Below are 22,507 nucleotides of genomic sequence, written 5' to 3' on the forward strand. Positions count from 1 at the left end.
ACATTTGATTGACCTTTGCCTATCAGCTCTTTTCCTTGACGAACCTTGTCGCTAGGACTTTTACTTACTTTGAGTTCACTCCTCTAGGACTCCAAGACCTGCCTAGGCCACTTTTAACTTTCCTAGACTTCCACATGCATGTCCTCCACGACCTCTTTGGACTTTCCATTGCCAACACCGATTGGACTTCTCAATACCTCTGATCAACCTGACCCACTTAAACTTTTAGCTTCTACCAACACCCGCTCTTTAACCAAAGCCAAATGTTCAGATAACCTTGACACATTTGGACTTCTTCCACTTTCAAGTATCCTATTTGACACCCATCTCCAAAAATCAAATATATTATTCAAACATATTGCTTAAACATCTAAATGCACTATGGTTAACCTTGACTAGATTGATCAACCTTGATTAGGGGTTTGATTGTACTAACAATCTCTTTTTATTTGATAGTTCACAATATCTAAGTTAGGCTTAACCCCGAGTCTAACTTTTCATATCCTATACCAAAATTTAAATGAAGATTTCTAACTTAATACCTTCATTCTCCCCCTTTAGCATGCATTAAAAAAAGTTCTTTGTAATTTTTTTGATTCAAAAAGTAACATTCAAGCCAAATATTATATGAAGGTTTTATAGCCTTCCCTTTCATCAAGGTGGATCCCTCTCCCTTGTTCTAATAATCTCTTTATTCTTTTTCTTATTTTAGGGAAATTCCTCTCCCCCTCAAGGAAACATTTCTCCCCAAACTATGGATTAGTCAAATACCTTTAACAAGTTCCTCTTAAAGCATTTCTCTTAAACCTAGGTCTCCCCCTTAATTTATGCACCAAAAATCTTTTTTTATATGAATGACTGTTTTATTAAGTTTACATTTTAAATTTTCTATTTCTATTTCTTTAATCCAATAAAGGTGATAGAGGTACACTAAGTTGAGCCTTAAGATTGTTCACCTCATTCATATAATTTTTTTTTATTATTTGATTTTGCTAATTGCCATGGACTCTCATTTACTAATTCAACCAATTGGCCATAAGATAAATTTTTTTGAAATGTTTTCTTCTTCACTTGAAACTCTTGCCTCTCCTTTTTGTGATTGCTACAAGGGCTCAATGTGTAACTATTTTTTGGATTGGTTCCTCATTTGATGTGTACGAATCATTCTATGTAGCTTTAAGTGCCTTATTGTGTTTTTATTTTCCTTATTTTTTATTTTTGGGTATTCATTCTTCGAGTGACTTTTCTTTGTTGCACTTGAAAATTTGTTTTGCTTTATCTTCATTAGTGTTTGATGAAGAGGATGATGATGGTGTCACCCTTGACCATAAATGTTATTTCCTCATTATAACTCGGTCTTAATTTGTTTGGCCTCATGAAGTTCCATAGTTGAGAACATAATTTTTGAACATTGGATAAACATCCACTATTAATGTCCACAGTGGATTTATGTAGAGAATCTTGAAAGCACTTCGTAGTAGATCCTGATTGGGATTTCCTCACCTATAGACATTAGCCCATTGATAATTTTGCTTGAATCTTGAGTGCATTCAAGCTATGGTGTTTACCTTTCATCTTGAATATATTGAGTTGTGTTTATAAGAGATCTTGCTTTGGCTAGTTTTGAATCAGATGTGCTCACATGTAGCTTGATGAACTTGTTCTATGATACCTTGACATTCTTGCACCGTGTGCAACTCTTATTCTGGAATACACACTAATGCATATGTTGCTTTTCCATCATCTATATATTCCTTTTTAAAATTTTTTTGGTCCATCTACTCATCGTAGTATAATTATTTTTTCTATTTCATAGTATTTTATAGACTCTCAAATGCTAACAGTGTATAAAAATGCAATCAGAAGTAGATCTCTAATCCTCTTCTAATAAACAAAATCTCTGTTAAATGTTTATATGATATTAACTAGTAGATGTCCCATGGGTTGGCATAATTGATACTTGCACGAGTGTTTGTTCTAATAGGTCTTGTTTTCAATTTCAAGTGGGTGCAAAATGCTTCGTTGGGTGTCAGACTTCCCTATCCAAGGAGGCTGTTGCGCTAAGATAAAATACCCCCTTGATTTACTGCTTGTATCTTGCCGTGGGGTCGGTGATACGGGGTCGTCTGAGCGATATCATCTTTTAGTCTAATATTAACCAGTAGACTCATGATCTAGAGGGGGTGCATAAACGGTGCACCTTTATCGACAATTTCTTACACAAAATTTGATACAATTATAAATAGCAAGTGTTTGTATTTTGCTAATTAAAATATTAATATACACATTGGAAATGATTAAAATAATTCTTATGGCACTAATAAGAAGATGTAACCGAATTCAAAGATCTCGCTTTTACTATATGATCCATGATGGGTCTGGAACCTTAAATATCTACTAATCTAATGTTTAAGTCATGCAAGTGTGGATGTAGCAAGAATGCAATGACACTTAGTAAGAATGTGAATTTTTTTTCATAGTGGAGATACATAAGTATATTTATAAGTAGAGGTAGGTGAGAAACCATGCTTTGGGATGGTCTACGACTACAAGGGTCCATGCCCATGCATTGGTTGGACCGTGATAGGTGATGTGGGAGCTTATTTCCAAGTATGACCTATACTAGCGAAGAGTCATGTCTAATCATGGCATGGGACTGCATAGGTGAGGAGCCATGCCTGTGCATGGGCTGGGGAAGGCGATTTGGGAGGTCATTTCCGGGTATCACCCATACCGGCAAGGAGTCTTGTCTAATCATGGCTTGGACTGCAATAATGAGCGGCATGGAAAGCCATACTTGGGGATGGCTAGGCGACCAACCTAATATTTTTGTTTCTATCTTATTCTTCTCTCCATCTTCTCAATCTTTCCCCCCCCACAATTCAACTTAATATGTGTTTCATCAACTTAATCCTTTCTTTTCTCCACGTGGGTATAGCAAACTGATCTAGAATAGGATCTGCATTAGGGGGCACTGTTGGCCCACCCCACCGGTACCCCTACTACCATGTCGGCTGCCCCCTTCAGTCGCGCAGTGCATCATGCACGGGGGTGCGCAGGGTAAAATTTCCCCTGCATTAAGAGATGTCAGATAAATTAATCTATCTCAGATAAACCCAATATACAATTTCTATCAACCACAAAATATGGGTCTGTATGTTCTTCTCAAAGTTTGTTGATCACCATAAGTTAGAAGATCCTTGACTCGTTTTTCATGAAGTTCATCAAAGCTTAATAACTTCAATCTCCAATTTGTGTAATTTCTTTTATACTTCATGCAACTCATAAAATTTCATTAAGTTGAATTGTAAAAATATCAAAACACTTGGTCAAAGCTTAATTACAAGGGAGAACTTTTTCCCCAACATATAGTTATTCTTTCATCTAAAATTAATATGATTTCCATAATTTTTTGTTTCTATCTTATTCTTCTCTCAATCCTTCTTTCCCCCACAATTCAATTATGTGTTTCATCAATTTAATCCAGCTATAATTTTCTCCTGTTAGCAGCTTTCTTGTCTAACAATAATAATGTTGATATCATGCTTAGTATCCTATATTACCTTGTTGACAACTAAATTGTGTTTATTTATTTTTCCTTTGCCTAATTGACACAGCAGTTAAGTTCTTGCTCATCTTCAAAGCTAATAATAATGATGTCCACTCCTGGACTATTCTAAGCACAATGTTTTTTCCTCTTGAGATTTTTTTATGCTCAATCTTGAGACTAGAGGTTACATTCCAAAGTCATATAAACCATGGAGCATCCTTAATTTTCACTTTTTGACACTCATAGTTATGGAATCCTCTTGAACTTATTTTGGAATAGGTTGTTTTGATGCAATTCACATGGATGTGTATTTTAGGTCAGAACACTGAAAAAATAACTGCTTTTGCTGTCATGATTAGTTTACATGCTAAACAAATATGACAGTTACTCTTTAATATGGGGGGCTCTTTGTCTTTGGTGAAGTTTGGTAGCTCCACTATATGCCCTAGTGTTTGCTTGATTATATTTTTGACTCTCTTGTATGCTGTGACAGATCAGCTGACCATTCTTGTGAGTTTGGATGCAAAAATGCTAGCTTTGAGTGCAGACAAAATTGTGGAAGGTGATGTGATTTGTTAAATAAATATTAATATGTGAAAATATTATTTAGAGATGGCCGTTTTACTTCAGGTGTGAAGATTTCAATACACTATGGATGATGTTATTCATGACTCGCTGGTCCAATATCAAGAGGATTCATCCTTCTGGAATAGATGGTAATGATAAATCAAAATTGAACCAAAGTCTTGACTGGCAACAACTATACTGGGAAAAGCACCTACAAGAGTATGCCATCTAATTTGTTGTTCTATCTTGGATTCTTCAAGCTATATGAAGATGATACAAGTCATATAATAATTGAATGTGACTTGAGTTTATATTTGGCAAAGTGTTTTAGATGAAGCTGCAGAGAAAGCCTTGCTTCCTTCGTTTGATGCTAATATTGGTGATCTTACAATTTCGGGTAGATTTTTCATTATTCTCTTATGTTTTGTTTTATCTCCTGACATTTATATTTGAGGTTTTTTCTATTCCCTAAAAAACTGACATAAAATTCGACATCTCTTTTCATAGTTTCCATGCAACTAAATAAATAGTTTAGATACACACTCAAGTTTCATAAAGTTATTTAGTTATTGTTGAACGCAGCTGTCAAGGGCCTAAATTATTGTATATTTTTCTGCAACTGAGATAGTTTAAAATCACTTTAATTAAGATTGATTTCACTAGTTTTAAACTAAAATTTTGCATGATGGTATGAAAAAACTTCCGTTAATGTGTTTAATACTTTTCTTGCAAATGGTATCAGCCTTCAGGTGTTGATTTGCTGAAGAAATTCAATTTGAAACCCCTTCTCTGTTCATCAAGATGCCTTTGTATACTTCTGTATTTAAGTATGTGCAACACAATAACGTATCTGCTTATAGACATTATCCTCTCTTTTGCAGACAGCATCATGGATGCAATTGGTCACAGAGATACATGTTGCTGTATGAAACTATCCTTCCATTGTAACAGATTTGGGAAATATATGAGGTTTCCTTTATTTCAATGATATTATAATCAGATTATTATTAAAGTTCTATCCTGTGCTCTTTCTTAACTAATTTCTATATGCAAGTCAAACTTATTTTATCAACGCACTCAAGACTTTTCTTCAACCTTTTTTTCTCAACCTCATAAATTTTCATACAACATGTAGTCCTGCTATTTTTTTGTCATTCCGGTATTCCACTTCTCATCATTAAATTGAACCCCTCTTCATCAAGAATGGTGAATGGATGTTCATGCATCATAATCCAATGAGCAGCTGCCTCCCTCATTTGTTTCATGTCAAATTTTTCAGAATGCAAAGCAAGAATGGATGGTGAAGTTGAATCAGTGGGCAGAAAATTCAACTTTGTTTGTTGTTCAGCTGCTCGCAAATGAATTTTTCTCTTTACACAATTTAATCTATGCCTCAAAAGACTTGATGTGACTCCTGATTTACCAAATGTAAAAAGAGATTGACAATGTTTACATTTTGCTTTTTTTGATCCATCTACTGTGTCAAAATCATTCCAAACTTCTGAAATTTTTTTCCTTTTCTTTGTTTGGAACCCCTCTTTCTCTTTTTCTCTAGCATTTGCTTGTGTTTCTTGACCAGCTGTGCCAATTTCCTTGTTGATATCAAGATTAACCTCATTACTTTCAGCTACGACACTGTTTATAGTAATTGAAATAGGTGACTCTTCTACATTCAAAAGATAAATAATTGTCAAAAAAATTATAAAAAGCTCAAACAATAATAAGAAGAGAAAATACAATCTACAAAGCAACATCCAATTTTACCCATTTTGTCTCCTAAACATGCTTCAAATCTTTAGTTTGTAGGAATCAAAAGAACTCCATGCAAGTACTTACGAGAAAAAAAAACAAGCTCTAAACTTCCAATGTCAAATCTTTGAAATCAACGACGGAAACAAACCACAGCAGATCAGTTCATTACCACTTCCATATATTGCAAGCACACATATTTTAAAGATCATTCATATTACATCTAACAGAAGATTATGAAAACGTGTTAAAAGTTAAATCTTTAGGCTAAGAATTCTAATACAGCCACAAGAATATATAAGACAGAGGAATAATAGGAACAACAGTTATAATGCTAGGATATAAACTAAACATCCTTCGAAATTCTAAAGAAGATGAAATCTCATGTCAGAAAATTAAATGGAAAAATCATGAACGCATTGCCCTAGCCAATACAGAGATGAACAAAGGAGGCTCAGATCCTCAGAATTAAAGGGCAAAGAGGGACAGAGAACGCCATGGCTGAAAAAAAAAGAAAACTATCCTTTGAGGAACCCTAATCTTGGTTTGGTTGCAGAAAAAAGAAAGAGGGAAACGTTGAAGGTTGAGTTGAACGGCTCCAGGGCAGCGTGTTGAGTTTGTTGAATCAATCTCTGTTAGGTGACTTAGGGCTGCGGCCGCCACCTTAGGGTGATTCAGGTGAAGGCTTGAAGACGTGAAGCGGTGAAGGTGAACGAAGAGAAACAGGACCGAGAGAAAGTGAGAGACCAACAATGAGGGATTTTGACTTTTATCCTTTTATAATTTAATTTTTTTTTCAAATATTATGATTTTACTTAATACTTATTAATAATTATTTAATGTACTAAATTATCAATATTTACTTGAATAAATAAAAATAATATATTATATATTAATATCTGGCTTGATAGGCTCGACAAGCCCTTAAGCCAATATTATCTAGGCTCGAGCTCGACTTGAATAATAAACGAGTCGGCTCAAGCTTGGCTCGAGCTCGATCAACTCCAAACTCGAGTCAAGCTTTGACCGAGTTGCTCATGAGCGGCTTGCGAGCGGCTTGGCTCATTTACACCCCTAGTACCCAGAATATAAAGTGAGATTATTTGTTAAGATGCTTTTGGATAATTTCTTCCCTTTTCAGACACAATCTGATGATCAATTACATCTTCAATGTTGAAAATATAAAGTGAGATCCTCAATGTTGAAGACATTGCTAATACCCATATGTGCTGGTAGCTCACATAAGCATTAGAACTGATTTTCTTTAAAACTTTATAGGGTTCAACATTCTTTGAATGAAGTTTCTTATAAACCATTCTTGGATATCGTCTTGGCCTTGTACGAACCATTACCATATTGCCTTCATGAAATTCAGCAAACTTCTTTTCAAATCAGCATGTGTTTTATATCTTTTATTGCTTAGAGCAATTTTTCACTTGACATCATTGTGTATATCTTGTATGCGTTTGCTAAAAGCATCAACTTTAGCACTTGGTCTTGCCTCCAATGGTAAATGAACCAAATGAATTGGCTTTCTAGTAAGCATACCTGTAACAATTTCAGTTGAGCCATGTATTCACTGAACTATTATATGCAAACTCAGCCATAGGAAGAATTTGATCCCATGTGGTAACATGATCTCCAGCAAGGCAACGAAGTAAATCACCCAAACTTCTATTGACTGCCGTTGTATGACCATCTGTTTGAGGGTGAAAAGAAAGAGAAAACTTCAACTTTGTATTCATCAATTTCCAAGGGTTCGCTAGAAGTAGCTTGTGGACTCCACATTTCGGTTAGAAACAATTGTTAATGGTAACCTATTAAGGCGAACAACTACCTTGAAGAAAAGTTTAGTAATGTGAACGACATTTGATGTCTTTGAACATGGAATGAAGTCAGCCATTTTTGAAAATCGATCTGCCACTGCAAATATAGAGTCGTGTCCTGTAATGGTTTTAGGCAAACTAAGCACATAATCCATGCTTAGATCTGGCCATGGTTGATGTGCCAAAATCTATGCTTAGATCTTGCAATGGTTGGTGTGGCATTGGTAGAGGCATATATAAACTAGTATTTTTCTTTCTTCCTTTAGATAATTGGCATGTGCGACATTGAGAGACAGTCTTCGCCACAACCTTTTTAAGACTAGGCCAAAAGAAACGGTCTTTAGCCATTGCAATTGTTTTATCCCTTCTAAAACGACTTGCTGCCCCTCTAACATGTAACTTCCATATCGTCCTCTCAGGACGGTCTAGTGGCTAGCGCATGAGGTGCTGCCACCATGAGGTTTGAGGTTCGAATCTTGGCATAGTCGAGGTAAATGCATCCCTCGTGCGCTAGTCACTATTCCAAATGTTATTAGCCACCTGTGATTTATCTCCTCCGTCTTAGCTCTAGGACGGGTTGGCGGGGGCGCTAGGGGCAAGCGTAGTCGCCTTTTGCCACCATATAACTCCCATATCACTTGCTCACGAAGAGAAGTATTAAACAAACAAAGTCAAGTTCCTTTAAAGAGATAATCATTATGCACTGAAAAATATGAGAAATCTTCATGTTGTCCTGCCATTAAAGCAACAATATATTATTGAAATATTTGCACAAAGGGTAGTCTTTCTTAAGTAGTTTAAATCCCACCACTTGTATAGATATAGAAGAAAAAATATATATCACTCTACTAAGTGCATCAGCTACTTTATTTTTAACACCGGATTTGTGTTTGATTACAAAGGTATATTCTTGTAAGAAAGAGTTCCATTTTCCATGTCGATGACTTAGGTTTTGCTGAGAATTGATATATTAAAGAACTTGATGATTAGAATATAGAACAAACTGTTGTGGAAGGAGGTAGTGTCGCCAATAACACAAAGCTTGATCTACTACATAAAATTCTTTATCATAAGTAGAAATACCATTGTTTCATCTCATTCAACTTGTCACTAAAATATGTAATAGGATGCTCTTCTTGACTTAATACACCTCCGATTCCAACATTACATGCATCACATACCCACTTCAAAGACCTTTGTAAAATTTAGTCAAAAAATAGGTGCTTCAACCAATTTTTCTTACTTCTTGAGAAGCTTGTGAAGCTGTGTTGGTCCAAACAAATGAGCCTTTTTTTTATACAATCAGTTATAGAGGCCATAATAATGCTGAAATTTTTTATGAAACACCTATAAAATGTTGCCAGGCCATGAAAACTTTTGATTGCTTGTAGTGTCCTAGAAAATGACCACTCTCGGATGACTTTTACCTTATCAAGATCTGTCTCTAATCCTCTAGATGACACCACAAAGCCTAAGAATACCACAAAGGAAGTCATAAAGGAGCGTTTCTTTAAATTTATATAGAGCTTTTCTTTGTGAATAATTCTCATAACTTGTCGTAAATGGATAAGATGTTCTTCTTTATTCTTGTTGAAAATTAAGATATCATTGAAATAAACAACAAGAAATTTTCTGATAAATGGTTGTAGTAGTAGATTCATAAAGCACATAAATGTGCTAGGCGTGTTGGAAAGACCAAAAGGCAAGTCATTCATAAAAGTCATCTTTAGTCTTGAAAGTTGTCTTTCGTTCATTTCCAAGTCTTATGCCTATTTGATTTCAAATCAATTTGAAAAGCTATAAGAACTAACCAACACTATCAATACACATGCGCCAGCTACCATCTTTTTTTGGTGTTAACGAAGTAAGGAATAGCACATGGGCTTAGACTTTCGCGAATGAAACGCTTGGACAATAATTCTTCCACTTGCTTCTTCAATTTTGTACGTCCACTTAGATTTATTTGATAGATTGATAGATCAGGTAGTTGTGAGCCTGACACAAAATCAATAGCATGCTGAATTTTATGCATTGATGGAAGCTCACTAGGTAATTCATCTGGAGCTACATCAGAAAAGTCATTTAATAACATAGTAATTTCCGGAGGATATGAGGAAGCTTTAGAAGTAGATATTTCTTTAACTTCTTTGATTATAAGGGCATTTCTAGTAATACTTTCTTTACTCTCATATATAGTAGAAATTTTCCTGGTCAGAATGTGTTGAGAATTTCCACTATTAGTAGCATTCTTTACCTTCTCTTGCTTGTATTTCTTCATTTTAGCCGTCTTTGCATTGGTACACTTTCTTCTTGTTGAACCTAAAAGTGTATGTGTTCTCCTTGCCATAATGATGCACATCTTGATAGTATAACGAAAGTCTTCCAAGAAGTATATGAGTTACTTTCATAGACATAATGTCGCATCAACTAGAGTCATTATAATTTTGTGTTATTGATCCATCCAACCTTGTATGGTTGGGGATGTGGCTATGTAGGAAGCTTGAGGCACTCTACCATATATACTGAGACAATATTCATATAACTTCCTCCATTAATAATAAACTTATGTGCTCGATTCCCCACAACGAACCAATATATGAAAAATAGATATCCATCTCTAATTTTCACCTTCGACTTTTAGGGTAGTAACAATACGCCTAACAACACTTGCTAAAGAAGTTTCTTCATCTTCTTCAAAATGAACTTCAATATAAGCTCCATAATCATAAGAATTTTCTTCTCCTTCTACTCTTTGATATAACATCATCTTCATGCTCTCCTTGGACTTGATGACCTTTAGATTTAGAAACCATAGCTTTAACACCATTTAGACGAATTTGTATATCATCAAGTTGCATCACGCGAATAAGTATCTCATCACGTTGATTATAAGTCAATTTTCCTCTAAAACTCTTCCCGGATCTTGTAGACATATTAAGTCAGGCTTTGATGCCAAATATGATCTAGCACAAGAGGAGATTGAGTATTAGGAGGTTTGGGGAGTAACATATGGAATAAAGTGGTAAAGGAATGTAGAAACATAAGTATCATACTTAGTGTTCTAAATGGCTCTTGAGGCGGCCACCTATGCACCACCTAGGTAGGAGGCGGACATCAACCGCATCGCTTTTATGGAAGGCGGTGTTTTAGGTGGTGCAATGTAGGTTAAAAAAACCTTGGTGCTTTAGGTGATTTCAAAACAACTCACCCCTCCTTCCTCCTTGAACGGCCGCTGCCGTTGCCCCATCGCTGCCGCCGCTTGCTGCCACTGCACGCTCGCTACCGACATCACTACTGCCGTTGCCATCGCCTGTTGCCGTCTTTAGGTTAGGCTTTTATATATTTCAGATTCGACATGACACAAATGAAAAACCCTACTCTTTGTTTTGGCGTTTTGACTTTGGATGATGATGAGGATCATGACGCTAGAGCCATGGATCAAAATCTCATAATGAACCACTCGAAACGGGCGAATCATTTAGTTTTGCTCGCTGACGAATATCGACACAACCCAACACCAGGGCCAACGACAGTCACAGAGGCATCGCGCGATTCCTACGATCACTGCAAAAGGCTCGTAGGACCCCCTCGGCAGCAATGGAGGGGTCACACAACCCCAGTAGCTGCATTAGAGGGGTCATGCGACCCTAGCGGCCACATCCGATTGTCGTACGAATCCAGCGGTCATGCCGAAGTTGTTGCGCGACCCCCTCGACCATGCTGGAGGGGGTCGCCTGGGTCGTGCGAGCGGAATTTTTAATTAACATTGGTAACTTAGGTTTATTAACTCAATCAACTCTCAGCTATGATAGAGATAATCGAAAGAGACTTAATTAAATTCTAATAAAATTATCTAATTAATTGTAGATTTTATTTTTTTAATTCTAAAAATATATGATAATTTTTTAATTTATTTTTTATTTTAAAAAGTTTTTTATTTTTTATTTATTATATTTTATATTTAAAAAATATCACTCTTGTGCCTGTGGAGGGCTTGCGTGAGCGGGCCAAGAGTTTTAATTAAAATTTAAGTTGATTATCTTAATCAACTCCTAACTATAATATGGATAATCTAAAGAGGCTTAATTAAACCCTAATAAAATTCTTTAATTAATTATGTTTGTTATTTGTTTTAATTCTAAAAATATAATAAATTATTTATTTATTTTAGCGGACCCCACCTAGCGGGATAAGACTTGGTTGTTGTTATGTATTTATTTATTTATTTTTCTTTGTATTTCTTTTCTTTTTAAAAAAATTATATATATATATTGTTTTTTTTTAAATTTATGTTAAATATTTTTTTAGTTAATATTTTTTATATTTAAAAATATTGAAATCATATCAGTACGGTACGATACGGTATCGAAACTATATCGTTCCAGTTATACACCGAAATTCTAATACAACTCAATATTTTAAACCATGGCTAGAGCTATTAAGAGTTAGGTGACGTTTGGTTAAATGATGAGAATGACTATGGGTATAGGTTTGATAGTAAGGTGGAATGAGAATGAGAATGGAAATGAAACTCACCTAGTTATATGAGTTTGGTTGATTCCCATAAATCTAGAAATCATTCCCAAATTATCATTCCCAAATCCACAATCCAAACACTATCTTTTACTATCATTCCATTCCCTCATTTTCAAACCCATTAACCAAACGCCCCCTAAGTTTAGATGTTGATATAAGAGTGATAGACAAAATGAAGCTCATGATTATTTAGATATATAGGAGAGTTTAGTTGAGATTAATTTTTAATCGAAGTTTATCATACTCTTAACTATCTTATAATAACTTTAAAGCATCATATGGTGGTTCACCATTTTAAGCTCGGGACACATGAATATTTTTATCCTATTGCCTATACCAATTTTAATTCTAGGGGTGTCATTCCGGGTGGTAAATTAAGACATGTTGATCTAAATGTAAATAAATCAATATTAATAGATGATTATTTAATTTTAGTGTTGGAAAATTTTAAGGGTGTTGCAAGTAGGGGTGTCAATTCGGGTGGGTCGGGTCGGGTTGGGTCGGGTTGAGTTTTTTTTTTTTTTTAACCTAACCCGAACCCGAGTTCAACCCAAAACACCTCAACCCGAACCCGAACCCGAACCTGACCCATATAACCCGAAAATCCGATTCAAAACGACTTTTTTGGGCTATTTTCCCTATAATTTTTCACTTTTATCTCAATACTCCATCATTATCATACAAACATGATATTAATATACATAAAAACATTTAAATTTTTAAAATAAAATTTGATTTAACTCCAAAAAAACCTACAAAATCCTATATTTAAGTCAACTCGGGTCAACCCGAACCCACCTGACCCAACCTGAAACTTTTTTGCTCTCCAACCCTCCAACCCGAACCCGACCCGAACCCGAAAATGCCCAACCCGAACCCGATTTTTTTCGGGTCGACTCGGGTTGGGTCGTCGGGTCGGGTTCATTTTTGACACCCCTAGTTGCAAGAACTAATCTTTCCATCAAATACACGGTACTACATATCGAATGCTTCACTAAAATAAATATGATTATTTGCATTATTTTTTAATTTGAGTTAGTGTTGTATCAAATTCTTTTTATTGAAAGAGAACTTTGTTTATTTTCCTTTATCTGACCATCTTAAGTTATCCAACATTGAAATCTTATATAAAGCTAATATCAAGGTTCAAAATCTCGAGTCATATTGATGTTTCAACTTTACCTAAAACAATACTATTGCAATACCGTATTAGAGTTTCAATGTACGGTGCTGGTGGAGAATTGGATAAAGAAAATGGAAGGAGATGAGAAAGAAGAATAAACAGAAAATATATCTACATTTTTAACCTTCATATGCGACATTAGTGCAGATGCATCGAAACTTTAAATTTGTCACAATTTAGATTCTAGATGTAAGGTTTTTGACAGACTGCCACTACTATAAAACTTCAAATGATTAACAGTTTGTTCATTATGTGCAACAATAGTAAAAGAGAGATTTCAAATTTATAGTGATATCTATTGCTTAAGCTTCGATAGGCACTAAATATTTCACAAGATAACTCAACAGCTAATGTCTAAAATATAAACTCAATAATGAACATCTATAACTATCAATATTAAAATGTTTTCTTTAATGAATACACACTTATATTGAAGAAGAAAAAAAATATCGAAATCATATTGACACGACATAATATGATACCAAAATCTTATCGTGTTGGGTTAGAGACTACAACTCCATCACGACTCAAAATTTTAAACCTTGATAAATATAATATTTCTTTTTTAATTTTGTATTATAAGATAAGACCGATATAGCCATCCCTAAATTGATATAATTAAATTGTTTTTTATTAGGTTTAATTCTTAAGATTTTGCACTTATTATCTGATTGAATGTTCTAGTAAGTCTTTCTGTTAATTAATAATTTTTCTTGGTTGTCAAAGAGACAAAGATGCTATGTTCAAACATACCATATGAATTGTCATTTATTTGCGGTACATATTATCAAAGACTGATGCATTACTCTATTTATTATTGCAGATATTTGAGACTTCAAAATGTGCTTTGTGTTGCTGAAACATGTGTAAGTATAAATATAATTGAACTGAATTATACTACAGATGGAATATGCTACCATAGTGGACTAGTGGTCAATCCTAACCTTTTTGAGCCTAAACCCTATTTTTAGAATTATCAACTCTAGAAATCATTTTCCTAAATGTGCCAATTTCTATATCAGATATGCCCGTTTTTGTTGTACGATAAATAGCTTATTATAAGGTGTATTTTAGCAAATTAATTGCTCAATAATTACTTGAAAAAAGGGATAAGGCTGTATATCAATTATTACTCGAAACATAAGATGACTAAAGAAGTTTCATTAGGTAGTTATCTATTTAAAAAGAAGTCCATTTAGGTTATAACCTGAGTTTTCTTGGAAAAGGGTTAAGAGAGATGCTAATAGACATCTGGTGTTTTGTTAAACTGCTTGTTCTATGATTGTTTATCTCTAAGCAAGGTGAAGTGCTTTTTATGAACAAAGCTTCTTGAGGTTGCTGCATAAAGAGTTAAATCGACGAATGCCACTTTAAGTCATAAGTTATGCACTCTAACTCTTCTAGAGATAAGATAAGACGCATATTCCCTTCAGTAGGTTTTTCTGATACCAAATATGGATCGCTTCTGAATAAAAGCAAGAGTCTGTGACGAAGCACAGAATTCTTTACTACCTTCAAAAGTAGTTTACAGACTAAAACAAAAACACTCTTAGCACACTTTAGGAATGAGATTCTTGGAATTGCTCAAGGATGCTCAAACCCCTTACACGCTTAGTCTTTTATAGGCGAGAGAAGGTTGTGAAATAACAAAGGCGGGTACCCATTTTCTTGGTCCCATCGTCCCTCTATTATTCACCCTTTGTCTGCCATAAAGACTTTACAACACACTTATTCCTCTTTACAGCACACTTGCTTTACTTTACAGCTCATAAGGCTTATCACTTTGGGAAAGGACGGCTCCCCGGGGCTCAGTCCTTTCAAAAAGTGACTTTATTAAAGCTACTTTATCTTTACACGTTTTGGGCCCACCATTGCTTATGAATTATGGCGTAGTCCTCCTTATCTCGTGCCGTATCTGTTGAACATGTTGCATTGCTGTGAACATGTCTCTTCTGCTTTTCCGTATGTCCTCAAGGTTAGGGGTGTCAAAAATGAACCCGACCCGACGACCCAACCCGAGTCAACCCGAAAAAAATCGGGTTCGGGTTGGAGGGTTGGAGAGTAAAAAAGTTTCAGGTTGGGTCAGGTCGGGTTCGGGTTGACCCAGGTTGACCCGGGTTGACTTAAATATAGGGTTTTGTGGATTTTTTTGGGGTTAAATCAAATTTTATTTTAAAAATTTAGATGTTTTTATGTATATTAATATCATGTTTGTATGATAATGATGGAACATTGAGATAAAAGTGAAGAATTATAGGGAAAATAGCCCAAAAAAGTCGTTTTGAATCGGATTTTCGGGTTATATGGGTCGGGTTCGGGTTGAGGTGTTTTGGGTTGAACTTGGGTTCGGGTCGGGTTCGGGTTGGGTTTAAAAAAAATAAAAAACTCAACCCGACCCGACCCACCCGAATTGACACCCCTACTCAAGGTTCCTATGGTAGTAGCTATCATATCCTCCTTCCATGTGTCTTCGATGATTGAAGTCGTACTCTTTCATCTGGAGGATAAGTTCCAGTTCATGAAGACTTTCTGTTATGTTACTAATGGCTTGATCTTCGTTTTTAGCCATTCGATTTCTTTTATCGTGCTCTTCTTTCAAAAAGACTTTTGGCAATGTCTCATGAATTAGATCCTCATATTCCGTTAATAACGGAAATCTTATGGAGCAGGAAGCTTCTTCTTTAGCATCTTCTTCATCCGTGAGGACAACTATCATTTCCGGCCCCTTTACTAATCGGGAGAGTGTATCTGCAAGAATATTTAACTTACCATCAATATGTTCAAACTTTACCTTGACGTCAGTGCCAGTGATATAATCTGTGAACGCCAGCCATCTCACTCTCGATGGTTTATTCCGGGAAGTTTTGTTATGGAAACTGATTATAGCTTGGTAATCATTTCCGAGAGTAATTTCATCTTTGTCTAGGAAATGTATTCTGAGTGCCGTCATTGTTTCCATTGCCGCATAAATTTCAACATCGATTACCGACTTAATTACAGGAAACTTCCCATGAGCATAAGCACAAATTTTTTCCATGCTTCTGGGGTCATATTTACTGGGCTTCTATTTACAGATCCCCCCCAACCCATCATAGAACCATCTGTTTCGAAAACAATGTAGGCCCCTTCTGGCGGTATCTCTAAATCAGGGAGTTGATTTACTTGGGCTTTAATGTCTCTTATTAGGGCCCAATCTGATGCTTTCATTCTCTTGTCACCATGTGGTGATGTTTTTTCATAAAGGGGTCCAAGTTTAGAACTTAGGTTTGGAATATATGTGCGAGCATAGTTGAGAATGCCTAGCCATGATCTTAACCCCTTCTTTTCTTTTAACTGTTCATCCTTGAACTCAGTAATTTTCTTAATAATATGAGGTTGAAGTTTTAACTTGCCTTCTCCAATTTCTGCACCCTGAAATTCTATTTTTGATACTCCTATCTTGTATTTTGTGGGTGACAGAACTAAACCATGTTTTTCACAAATGGTTAATAATACTTCCAAGTGCTTAATATGCTCTTTTTCCGTATTTGAGAAGATAAGAATATCATCAATATATACTGAAATGAAATCCTCCGTACCTTTAAAGCAGTGATCCATTTTTCGCTGGAATATAGCAGGTGCATTTTTCAGACCGAAAGACATCACAAGCCATTCAAATAAACCATTTGGGCAGATGAAGGCCGTCCATTCAATAGAGGAAGGATCCATAGCAATTTGATGAAAACCCGACTTTAAATCAAATTTTGAATAAATCTTTGAATTTCCTACCTTTTTGAGTATAGTATTAATGCCTGGGAGACTGTATTGGTCTTTGTAAGTGTTGTCATTCAAGGTCTTATAGTTAAAGACCATTCTTTCTTTTCCCTTAGTTTCTTTTCCGGTTGTTGGATCAACAGAAGTCCCTGACTGTATAATCATAGCCATGGTGCGGTGCCTACTTTTACTTGGCCTGATCACCTTCAATTTGAGAAGTGCTTCAATATGCCTTTCAAATGCCTTCTTTAGTGCTGGTGTTACACTGGACAGCGGCTTGTCTTGAATTGTTATATCTGGGTTAATAACATCAATTTTTCAAAGTATCCCATTCTTTGACCAATGCTGCAGAGGATTTTCCCCTATGTAACCTTGGTCCTTCAATCGATTAATAAGAGAACCATGCTTTGCCAGAATATTGGTATTAGAGATATTCCCCATAAAATAAACTTCCTCCTGTATTTTGATATACTCATCTTCTTCCAAGTTAAGTTCTTCTATAGCTGCAATAGTACTTTGATTTGCTGGTATTGTAGTGATATTTTTATAGAATGTAACAATGTTACCTTCAATTCGGACACCTCCTTGCATGCTCCTTATGAAGTTGCAACCAAGTACCATTTGAATTCCTTTTCCCAAAGTCATATCAAAGGCGTAGGTGAAAGGAATTCTAAACTTATTTTCTCCAATCAGCATTTGTCCTGCCTTTAGTTTCATTTTTGCTTCTTACTGAGAATTGACCCCATTAATCACTAGAAGGAACACATTGCAGGTTATAACGTTTAGGCAAGGACCACTATATCGCGATGAAAACTGAGTGTAGTGTTATATAACAGTTCTCACACCATAGATTGAATAAGAACAAATATTATATAAAAAATAATTGTCTAAGATCGAAATATGGAACATAGGAACGCTCACTGGTAAAACAATAAGATAGTAAATTTGATAATTTAAAATTTTTTTTATTTGTATAAGAGACAATGGATAAGAGAGAAGACAAAGATGAAAGAGAACTCGAGTTGTAAGTTATATAAGAAGAGTAAAATAAGAAAAAAATAAGTATTATTGTAGTTTGCTAAAGAAAGGAGTAGGAGTAGTTAGAAAGGGGATATGATTGTAACTCTCAAGATAATAGTAATGAAAGAATCTATTAATGTAATTAACATATATATACACCTCAAGTTGGATTAGATGCAAACATCAAATCTATTAGGACCAAAATAATTCATATATCTCCAAACATTGCGTCTAAGCCTGGATTTGTTTTTGGGTTATATCCAAAAGACCTTATATCGATGGAAATATCTTTTATCTTTTAATCCCATGATTTTTTTCATGTATTTCTAATGCGGGACTTTGATTTTATTCCCAACAATCCTCCCCTCAAACGAAGGATCATCATTATTCTCATGGTTCGAGCCTCCCCTCAAGCAAGTGGCCACTCTTGACCTGCTTTGAGCCTCCCCTCAAGCATTCTTCTATGGTCCTCAAAGACTTTCACCACCTAGGGTTCACTCTAGGATTTCTGGTAAGCATTCAGTAACCCTTGACCTGCGTAGACTTTTCACCACGTAGGGTTCACTCCTCTAGGATTTTCGTCAAGAATTCGGTCACCCTTGACCTACTAACTTTTTGCTTAAAGTTCACTCCTTTAGGAGCCCCCACCTCCTTTATTTAAAGCTACTATTCCACCCACATGACTCGATATGGACCATGACTTTCATACACTTACTAGGACCAAAAGAATTTATATACCTCTACAATAGTATGATATTGTCCACTTTGAGTCTAATCCCTCATGGATTTATTTTTGAGTTTTACTCAAAAGGCTTCATACCAATATAGATATCTTCTATCTTTTAAACCCATGATTTTTTTCATGTATTTTCAATCTAGATCTTGGGACGACCTAGATAAGATATTATAAAATATTCTACCAAATGGAGTGATTTTAATAAGAGAAGATCTAAATGAACATGTAGGAGTGGAAAATGAGGAATATTATATGGTGCATGAGAGTTATGAGTTTGGAACGAGAAATGAAAAAGAGAAAACTATATTGGATTTTGTGATAGTTTGAACTTATACTAACTAATGTATTTTCCAAGAAAAGGGAATACACATTCAAGAGTGGAAAAATTAAGTCATAAATTTACTTAGAAAGATTTGTAGAAATTGTGAGGTCATCTTTGAAAAAAAATTTAACTACCTAACATATGTTAGTAGTGTTGAATATGCGTCTCAAATATAGCATCAATAGAAGAAAAATATGCACGAATTCTAAAATTAAGTGATGAAAATCAAAGGGTGGGAAGCAAAGCATTTTTAAAGAGGGGTAGAAACCTTATCCGACTAGGTGGGGTCGACTAGGGTAGAAGTACAAGTATTAAGTGAAATATATGATGATTTAAATATAGTATATGATAGAATAACATTAAGTTGAAAATGATAGTTAAAAATCACTAAAAAAAAATAAATTTTGTTGTGACGAATTTTTTGATGAAAAATTTTTCTTTGCAAGTAGGCCGTTGCAAAATTTGCGAATAAAAAATAAAAATTCTTTGCAAAATCTGTCGCAAATTAGCGATGAAAATAATTTCCGTTGCAATATTTGTTGCAAAATTCATCGTAAAATTCGTCACAAAATCAACAACGAACAAATTTTGTTGTAAACTTGTAATTTTTTTTTTCAGTGCAGCAAATTTGTAAATCTGATCCATCAAAGATTCAATCAAATAGAAGCCAATCAAAAATTAGCTCATCAAACTATAAACTAATTAGATTCAATCAATTCACAAATCAACAAGTGCCAATAAGATTTGAATCAAACAAATCAGTATACAACTTAATGGGCGAAAAGTCATAAAGAGTTTTCAAACCCAGACTCTAATTGCTATAACTATCAGTATATGAAGCTATATGAATCTGACACATCTATGTTTCTTGCATTTAGGAAACCCATGACATTTCCATCTCATCATCGACTATATAAATAAGCTATCTTGTTCTCAATCTCAATCTTCTTCTTCTTCTTCTTCATCATCATCATCATCATCATCATCCTCCTGCTCACCATCGTCATCCTCCCCATCCTCATTAGTTTCCTAGTATCAAGGAAAAGAGTAATTAGTGACAGATAATCCATACAGAGACAAGAAATCAGTAAACAATCACCCCTAGTTTGTGCTCTGATTATTAATATTAACAACATACTATGACTCATAATTACCAAGGAAAATACTAGTACCTATAATTTTCTGCTTTATCTAACTTACAGGAGTTAACGAACATGAGAGTAAGCAATGACAAAAGAATATGCATATTGAAGTATTTCCAAGGATTAGGCCATAAGCAATTTCTCACCCAATTAGAATCAACTGTGAATTTGTTAGGGAAAGGAGAACCACATCCAAGTATCATTAGAATGTAAAACCACCATCTAAATTATCATAGCATGCCTCCATATCCTTGTTCTCAATAGGCATTCTTGAGTTTACAAAGAGTCTAATCGAGTATAGAAATTCAGGTAATGTAATGACCTTGTGTCATCATGGTTCTAAATTACTATAGCTGAAAACTTCATAATCCCCATGACATTAAAGCATTTTGACTTTCCCAATTTAAATAGCATGATTGATCAAGTTGTACTCAGGACAATAACTATTTCCAAGTCCTGATCTAATTTAGAGAAGTTGTAGGGATAAGAGTATGGCCCCCATTTCGAATCAGTTCAAATTTATCAAACTCTTTGAAGATGATGATTTTCCCAATGCTAATGTTGTTTGGACAACTATAGTGAATCAACGCGTGGCTGTTTCCATTTGAATCAACACAATACAAATTAATATGGGGGAAATTAAATTAATCAAATAATGTTAGCAGCAAACTGTAAGGGATGGGCTTAAGAAAAGAACTCATAACTTGTACTTTTCAAAAGGAAAACAAACCACTATACTCACCAACCTTCAAGTTAGGATGGAAATCAAAGCTGTCTTGCATCATGCACCTAAAGCAGCATTATTCCGGATGGCCTCTGGCACAGGAGATTCAAATATCTTTTGCATCTTCTGCCTTGTCAAACAATTCATCCTGCAAAAATATTGCAAGAATCAGAGGTCAACTGAGCAACAAATTCCAAAACACACAACAAGAATAATGGATCAAATGAAGAGCTTCAGACTCACCTCCCAAATTGCTTAATGGAGACAGCAGCACCAAATGAGAGGAAGCCGCTCGACGTCCTCCTCTCCACCGTCATCTCGGGAGGCACGAGTAACTCCTCTTCAACAGCCACATCCTTAGGCTCCCCCACAAAGGCAGTGTCTGCGCTTAACCCGCGCTTCACGATAGTCGTCGTGACTTTGGTGAGCACCGCCTGTGCTTTGAGTAGCCACTGTCGGAAGCCCTCTCGCACCGCATCTATCAAGAAGGAAAGCGAGAGAGTGGATCAGTACCATACTTGGAGAAAGGCATCAAGTTTAGGGTTTGGAGGAGGGGGCCAACCACCTCGATCGAGGTTAGTGAGCTTCTACTAGTCGTCGCCACCAAGTCCACCACCTCCATCCCCGCTGTTGCTACCGGCTGAGTCGACGACGACCATTAAAGGGTTGCCTTGGAGGAGAGGGCGCGACGGGAGATCAGGTCGGTCGCATGCGGGAGAAATCGGATTTTAGAGTTAAGGGTAGGGGTATCAATTCGGGTGGGTCGGGTTGAGTTTTTTTTTTTTTAACCCAACCCGAACCCGAGTTCAACCCAAAACATCTTAACCCGAACCTGAACCCGACCAACCTGATCAACCCAAACCCGACCCATATAACTCGAAAATCCGATTCAAAACGACTTTTTTGGGCTATTTTCCCTATAATTCTTCACTTTTATCTCAATACTCCATCATTATCATACAAACATGATATTAATATACATAAAAACATCTAAATTTTTAAAATAAAATTTGATTTAACCCCAAAAAACCCACAAAACCCTATATTTAAGTCAACCCGGGTCAACCCGAACCCGACCTGACCCAACCCGAAACTTTTTTACTCTCCAACCCTCCAACCCGAACCCGATTTTTTTCGGGTCGACTCGGGTTGGGTCGTCGGGTCGGGTTCATTTTTGACACCCTTAGTTAGGGGTGGTTTTAGATAGCTAAATTTAGCGACGAATTATGAAATTATCCCTGAATTCAGCGACGAATTTCGTTGCAAAATTTTGCAACGAATTTCAATTTCGTCGCAATATTTTGCAAGGAATTGGTATAAACTTTGCCCGGTAAAATAACACCAAAATTTTCAAAATTTATCCTAAATTTTGTGACAAATTTTTAATTCGTTGCAAATT

General features: G+C 35.5%; 1 protein-coding gene across 6 annotated transcripts in view; it reads left to right on the forward strand.

The window, feature by feature from the left end:
• The window catches only part of LOC122025621, a 133,976-nt gene that overhangs the window by 11,715 nt on the left and 99,754 nt on the right, over window positions 1-22,507 (forward strand). For all 6 annotated transcript variants that reach the window (XR_006123779.1, XR_006123780.1, XR_006123781.1 and 3 more), the window contains exons 5-9: window positions 4,044-4,112; window positions 4,181-4,336; window positions 4,441-4,514; window positions 4,999-5,086; window positions 14,235-14,277. Coding sequence is in view for 2 of the 6 variants with exons in the window: in XM_042584457.1 (XP_042440391.1) it covers window positions 4,044-4,112; window positions 4,181-4,336; window positions 4,441-4,514; window positions 4,999-5,086; window positions 14,235-14,277 (430 nt within the window). In the remaining 4 variants the exon portion in view is untranslated. The remainder of the gene's footprint in view (window positions 1-4,043; window positions 4,113-4,180; window positions 4,337-4,440; window positions 4,515-4,998; window positions 5,087-14,234; window positions 14,278-22,507) is intronic.

Source organism: Zingiber officinale, chromosome 9B (assembly GCF_018446385.1).
Source record: "Zingiber officinale cultivar Zhangliang chromosome 9B, Zo_v1.1, whole genome shotgun sequence".
Lineage (NCBI taxonomy): Eukaryota > Viridiplantae > Streptophyta > Magnoliopsida > Zingiberales > Zingiberaceae > Zingiber > Zingiber officinale.